General features: G+C 34.8%; 2 protein-coding genes across 2 annotated transcripts in view; one reads left to right on the top strand and one right to left on the bottom strand.

Moving 5' to 3' along the window:
* Positions 1–7,191, bottom strand: part of TDRD9 (tudor domain containing 9) — a 138,136-nt gene that overhangs the window by 122,072 nt on the left and 8,873 nt on the right. The window lies entirely within an intron of this gene.
* On the top strand, positions 1,764–5,818 carry RD3L (retinal degeneration 3-like). Its single transcript, XM_019550791.1, has 4 exons — positions 1,764–2,031; positions 2,912–2,998; positions 3,627–3,932; positions 4,736–5,818. The coding sequence occupies exons 3-4, from the start codon at positions 3,634–3,636 to the stop codon at positions 5,031–5,033; spliced, it is 597 nt and encodes a 198-aa protein (XP_019406336.1). The 5' UTR covers positions 1,764–2,031; positions 2,912–2,998; positions 3,627–3,633; the 3' UTR covers positions 5,034–5,818.

Below are 7,191 nucleotides of genomic sequence, written 5' to 3'. Positions count from 1 at the left end.
GTATCAGCCGATATGGCTCATTAATAATTTTGCTATTGGTATTGGCCCAAAAAATCTTTATCAGTGCACCCCTACTGGTTATTGTGCATTTCTTTAGTACCTGGCTATACAAGTACTAAAGAAATGTGCAGTAACCACCCTGCATTAATGAACATATAGACATGCTCCAAATGTACACTAATAAGTTTAATTGTCAGAAAAGATTATGAATTAGCAGGGCCAGGGGGTTGTGACTTGGGAGTGAGTGGCCTGGACTTGTGTCCAAGGGCAGGGGAGCTCTGATTTTCCATGATAAAAACCCCAAAAATCAAATAACAAAATGCACAGGTAGTTAGAATTTATTATAGTGATTAAGGCACTGGAAGGCTTCCAAACTGCTTTACAATTGTCAATATATCAATAAAATACTGTGTTCAATTGATACCCATATATATTGTGGCCTTTCATTTTAATCACAGATTAGGGGAGTTTATATCAGAGAATTTGCAATTTTTTTTTTAAATCTGAGAAAACCAGGATCCCTGGTCATTATTAGAAAGTGTTAAAAAGTGACCAAAATATTCAAAACAGGACAACAAAAACAGTCAAAATTATAGGTTATGAGGTAGCAACTTCCACCCTCCAAATACTAAGGGTACTTTTTATATACATGTGTCTATTTCTTAACGTCAGAAGCAAGGAAAGAGCCTAAGTGGCAAAATCATATTAAAATATGATTTCAACAAATCTAAAAGACCCTTTTCTTATGCTAGAGGTTGATGATTAATGGTACAGAGAAGGCAATCAAATCACCTATTTCCAACAACAGAAGAATTAGAGGCAGCCCTCAAAATTAAAAGGCAAAACTAATGTTAAGGAGAAAAGGCTTTGCACCCTATGAAGTTTTACTGTATAACTTTCTGGAGGATGGCACTGAAGCAAACAGTAACTCAAAATAAATTTAAAGGATTTGCTTATGAAAGTAAAAAAAAAAAAGTACCTGTAGTTTTACATTAATATAAAATTACTTAATATTTTAATGGTCTGAGTCAGTGATGGCTCAACCATGGTGCAGCGGCACCTTGGGGTGCCTTAAGATCTTTTGAAAAGTGTCACAGGGTGTCGTGCAGTGTTAGCACTGTTAGGTATGCAAACATGATTCATAAGATAAACCCAGAGATTTCAAACAGAAATCCATAGTGTTAAAAACATTCTGACCTGTTTTGGTCTGAGCTCTGTGCAAAAGAAAAACTGCTCTAGTTGTTCAACTACAGAAAAATACAAGTAAAACTTAAAAGCTAGCATTTTCTAACAGTGCCTTGCCTCTAACAAGGTTGAGAACCACTGCCTTAAAATTAATGCAACCAAGCAACTATAGATATAATATTTTCATGACTGCTCATTATGTTTTTAAATTGATGTACCTTCCAGTATGTACCTTCTTGCTTTTTAAAAGGCATTAAATTATCCATATATTGTACAGCAGTTTACTTTCTGATACGATACTCTAACTGTACTGGAAAAGAAGTGGCAAGAAACATTTTAATATCATCTGAAAATTCGTGAGGACAGTTCTGTCTTTGTAAGCCCAGCTCCTTTCCTTTTTTATAGTACCATGTAAAATGCATTGTGAAAACCTTCCACTTGAAGGTGATTAATACTGACATCTGAATTTTTCCAATGTATAAGTAATATCAGCTTTAATAACAGCCATTCACGTCATCCTTTATGTTGCATGACATCTAAAACAGTTTACACAACCCCTGTTCTCCCAACAGTTCAACCTAACAGTGGAGACAAAAAGTAGGAATGAAGAATCCTTAAAGGAGAAAAGATAGTCACTTAAACAGCAAAGAGCTGAACAGAAGGCATTTTATACATCATGCCTGCTCTTTAGATTAATAGGAAGAGACCAGATAACTGGAATGGAAAATGGCTGCTACAGCGACCTTTAGTATGCACCATGCTATCCCCGAAAATGAATCTTAAAGTGGATATCCCCAAAATAAATCAGCAAGGATTACCGTCAAGTTGAAAGAAAAGTAGTCTATGGTAAGACTTAAAATTCTTTTTTTAAACCAGTTTTACCTTATTTTGTTATTATTTATCCTATTCTTCCATCCCTTTAATTAGATTAATACCTTTTTCATGACATCCTGTAGGCACTGCAAAGTTGTTTCTTTAATCCCATTTGATAAATGAGATTAAATATCAACTAAAAATGCTAACAGCTATGAACTGTAATGAAACAAATTAATGCTATGAGAGGGATGATCTTCATTAGGAAGAAAAGTATTTAACATAGCCACAAATTTCACTCAACAGCCTTATTAATAGCTCATTATTGTTGCGCCTTTGCTAAAATGAACTTTAACAACATCTCTCACTAGAAAAGGATTATTGTAACCTACTTAAAATTAACAGAGAAAAGCCTGATCCATTTCCCCCCACTCAAACAACAGGAAAAATCTTCTAACATCTTAAATAGCCTGAAAGTTTAGTTAGACAATAAAAGCAACATAGTTATTTTTAGAGCTCTACAGGCATAAAAATACAGCACTAAACTGTGACCTACAGCTATGCACAGCCAAGCATCACATCATGCGACAGTCTTAACTTTAGCTGGGAGCACATCTGTAGCTGCTTCAGACTATCATTATTCATCTCACTACCAATATCTTTGGATGGATTTAGCAACAAACATCTGAAATTGTTACCATCTTTTCTTTTTTTTTTAACTGCTGCTATAGGTGGAACTCAAATCAAAAGGGTGATCTTAATGGACTTTATGGAAAGTATTTGGGAATACATCTTAAGTTAAAAGGATTTCTTTATGCTACAATATTAAAGAATTCAAGATCCCCTCAGTTCAGAAAGTTATTCTTCCAAGTAAAGTTTCAGTAGGTAAATGAAAAAAACATCTTTTTTTTAGCAGTGACAACAGCCTGGAAACAAGATATGCTGGAATAAACAACCTGCAACTCAAGAAAACTCATTTACAACACAGACAAGCACAAAGGTACAGTATGATGTTATTTCACTTAAATTTGTATATTGTTTTGTAGCAAGTATAATTATAAAATATACTCACACAAAAAAATCTGTAATTTGGAGTCTAGTTCCATTAGATTTCTATGCTGTTTTTCCAGAAACTAATGCATAATTTTCTATTAAAAACTAACAGGATAAGAATTCTGAAGAATGGAAAATGTAGAAATTCACTCTCTAAAAACTGATCAACTATAGTTTACTTGTCAGAGATTTTTTTTTCAATGGGAAAGTTTATTTTGCTAGTTGCATACTTACAGCATTTCAGCATGGCAGTTTTTCAAAGGATATTTTCTACTCTAACAACGTATTTTCAAATACCATTATAATTTGGTATCATTTAATTAATCCAATAAAACACAAACATTAAATGCCACAACAGGCTTTCAATCTTTATAAAATGTTAAGAGTATGTCAGATCTGATTTTGGACTAGAGAATTAAGTTGCACAGCAAAATATTTTACCACTGAACATATGTACAACTATATCATAAATGCACTGAATACTTTCTGGATTTTCCATTCATATCTTAAATGGCCAAGATGTTTATATAAACATTACAGTTTATGACAAGATTAAACATTATGGTTCTTCATAGCTTAAAAATGCCACTTTTTGGCTGGATGAAATGGCCCAAAAACTATTCCTACAAACCTACACAATACCCTGGCTCAGAAGTAGTAACAAAGACCCTGCTGAGGGAATTGAAATGGCACCTGAAAGAGCGTGAAAGATTAGTGCAAGAAATTGAAAATGAACAAAGAGTCCAGAAAACCGGCGTGGATTACAACTGGCTGAAGAACTATCAAAATCCTCAAGCCACAATCCCAGCTACTGAACAAAGGCAGCTTGAAGCTCTTTGCTCCCAAATTCAACCTTGTCAAACTGGAACTGTCCTCAGCAGGTAATTTCTCCTTACAATTACTGTAATTTTCACTTAACAGCAAAAAATAATTTCCCCCTTATTCTTCTTCAGAGTTAATTAAGTCTGGCTGTGATTCCAACCTCCCCTTTCCCCCCAAAACCAAACAGACTGGGCATTTAAATGGAGAGCTTTAGTGTCCTACAGCTCTTCTAGAAATAGCCTGAAATTTCATAATGTGAAATATTGAAAACAGCTTCTACCCCTGTGTTTTGAGATGAACCAAGAAAAACAAGAAGCATCTATAATGCTTAGACTTCCGTACCTAAACGTTATTAGCATTCCTCTCATTTACCTGATGACCACAGGATTATTAACAATGTAATACTGTATAAACAAAGTCAGACTTCTCAGAATTTGTAGAGACTAAAATTAAATTTCTCAAAGTTAGCTCATGTAACTGAAGGGTGTTTTAAATCAATTTTTTTCCTTGTTGAAAGAAAATTTCATAAACCCCCCTAATTAATATATTTTATGTAATTATATATGCCTTGTAGCACTATATGGAAAACACAAAAGCAAACTTATGCTCCTTTTTAAGCCCAGAAATACCTGAGGGCAAAAGTCATCTTAAATCAATTTAGCCAAATGGCTCAACACAAAAAAAATAACTTCTACCCTTCTTAACATTTGCCTTGCAACCAAATGCATTGTAAGAGCTTTTCTTTCTCTCTCATATGAGAAGAGCAAATGTGACTATAACACACGTTATGAAACAAGAGCAGGAATACCTTTATAGAAGAGTCAAGCACTGAAATCAGATTTCAATTCTCGTTTGTTTCTAGATTTCGTGAAGTTTTGGCAGAAAATGATGTCTTACCATGGGAAATAGTCTACATATTCAAGCAAGTTTTAAAAGATTTTCTAACTACTATTGAGAGAGAAAACCAACAAGAGCAACTAGTAGATGGATGGAATACAAATTGTTCTGTACAGATTACTGCATCTAGCAACAGCTCTAACAAATCAGACAAAGATGAAATCCCAACAGTTTCAAGTTATGTTGACAAAAACACACAAAGCATGTTTCCTACTTTCTCCCATAGAATCTGGAACCTACCACATTATTACCCAACAAGTTAAGTTTTTTCTTCAGCCGGTTCTCAGTTCTCTTCCAGTCTAGAGACATACAGAAATAAGAAATATAACATTCTTCCCTTTATTGCAAGGTCTGAATTTTAAATCCCTCATTATAGTCTACATATATTTTACAAATTTGAAAGAATTAGAATAATCCCATTTTTACCATTCTTATTCCCACAACGATATTGTGTTTATGGGAACCTTTTCACCAAAAATGTACCTAAACTTTTATAAAAGAAGTGTTGAAACAATCCTGTTTTCTTACCATACTTACAGCATGTACTATAACAAGATCAAGTTGTTTTCCATATTTTGGAATATGATCACTGTGCAATGTGTTAGCAGGGACTTCTACTTTGTGATCTACATATAGTTTTTTAGCTTCTAAAGGAAACTTATAGTGTGAGATGGATGCTTTAAAATAGTAATCAATTTATATTCAACGTAACTGAGAAAATTTTTTAACTGAACTACTATTTAACAAATTCAAGAACCTGTGAAAGGGAAAAAGTCTAATAAAGGTATAACATACAGTACTAATGGTTAGTTTTCTGAACTGTGCTCTGCACAGGCTGCAACACTATGACGCTAATGAAGTGAATGAAAACAATCTGGATATTTACCTCATTTTAATGGTTCATTCTCTCTCCTTGAAGACATTTAACAACAGCGTTTTATTACCTTCACCTCTTGCCTTTTACTGGGAGAAATTATCCTGCAACCCAGATTCTGAACTAGCTCTCAATGCTTTGGTATCTTACAGTATCGGGTTTTGTAGAATGATAAACAAGTCAAGAATTATTCTGGGAGGATATAGGTTACTTGGTTATTTAAAATTTAAAAGTATAAACATTTTGATTTCTGTTGCTGCTTTGAGGTCTAATAAAAAGCTGTATTAGACTTAACTAACACATACTAGCTGTGGTCACAACTGGCACAACTAGAGCAGAAAAATCAATGAAAACTGATGCCAGGACCCACATTTGCTGCAACTGTGCCTGGCCTGTGTTACAGAAAAAAGATTTGTGCCTCTTTTTGTTCCGCAAACCATCTGACTCCAAACTTGCTTTTCCTTTTTAAACTTAGACCATAAAAGAATTGTGTGTGTCTCAATTGTAAACATCTTATTCAGAAAGTACGATACATAAAGTATCATACAGAGAAAACCTTTTCCCCCCTATTATTTTCTAAGAGTATACAGAGACATTTTGATAGAGTTCCTTGGACAAAAAGTACAACTGAATCTGAGAAATGTCCCTACATTTTCAGGTCAACACACTTCCTTCCACAAAACTGCTTACAATACAATACAGTGAAGTTTGAGCAAATTAAGCTTTCCCAAGAAGCTAGGCTTACAGTACCATTATACCTCTTAAAAACACTAATCTTTGGAAATACAAAACACAACCCTTGTTTAAAAGTACTAGAATACAATACATATTTGTAACGGAAATTCAATTTTACAATTAAAATCTAAGCTATCTATACCAACCTCCCTTCATTTAGTACTTTGCAAGACAGCCTAAAGAAAACTTCCTGAAAGTTTAAACATTTTTTCTTAACATCTTTAATAAGTTCATGTAGCACAGATGTCAATCTCAGTAACAGAATTTTCCTGGCCTCACAAGCTTTTTAAGGGCACTGGAAAGTCTATGACAAGCATAAATAGGCTCACTGGAGGCTTAGTCCTCAGAAGAATCTGAAAGATAAAAGACAGCAATTCACTGGCAACAAGACGGTAAAATAAAGACGACTTCTGAGACTTGCAAGCAAATAGAGTCGGTACAGAGAAAAGAAATCAGCGGATCATTCTATAATCCAATCATGGGAGCAGAGTTTCTTTTCTACGCCTTTCAGAAGGTCCAGACGGACAGGTGCCATGGCATATCCAGGAGAACAGGGGGAAGACGTAAGCCATAGCGCTGTGCAAAGCTTCGGGTGCTGATTCAATTCGGAGGAGATTTGGCCCAATTTGTCTGCCAAATCTCTGAATTGAATCAGGAGACCAATAAAAAGGTCCAAATTGATTCAGAAAAGATTGTGAGAAAGATTTGGGCAGTCTCCACTCGCCACTGCAGGGAGCTGGACCTAGACTCCATGTCAGTAAGTGGGGGAGGGGGGCTGAAGGAGGGGGAAAGGGACCATGGGAGAAACCCCT

The sequence above is a fragment of the Crocodylus porosus genome, unplaced genomic scaffold, assembly GCF_001723895.1.
Source record: "Crocodylus porosus isolate Cpor-Errol unplaced genomic scaffold, CroPor_comp1, whole genome shotgun sequence".
Lineage (NCBI taxonomy): Eukaryota > Metazoa > Chordata > Crocodylia > Crocodylidae > Crocodylus > Crocodylus porosus.
This window is presented reverse-complemented; position numbering and strand designations above follow the sequence as displayed.

What these genes read in the sequence shown, in the direction of transcription:
- RD3L (XM_019550791.1), top strand. Translation starts at nt 3,634, where the DNA reads ATGCCACTTTTTGGCTGGATGAAATGGCCCAAAAACTATTCCTACAAA. An exon ending in ACTGGAACTGTCCTCAGCAG is followed by an intron (nt 3,933 to 4,735) that starts GTAATTTCTCCT and finishes GTTTGTTTCTAG; the next exon opens with ATTTCGTGAAGTTTTGGCAG.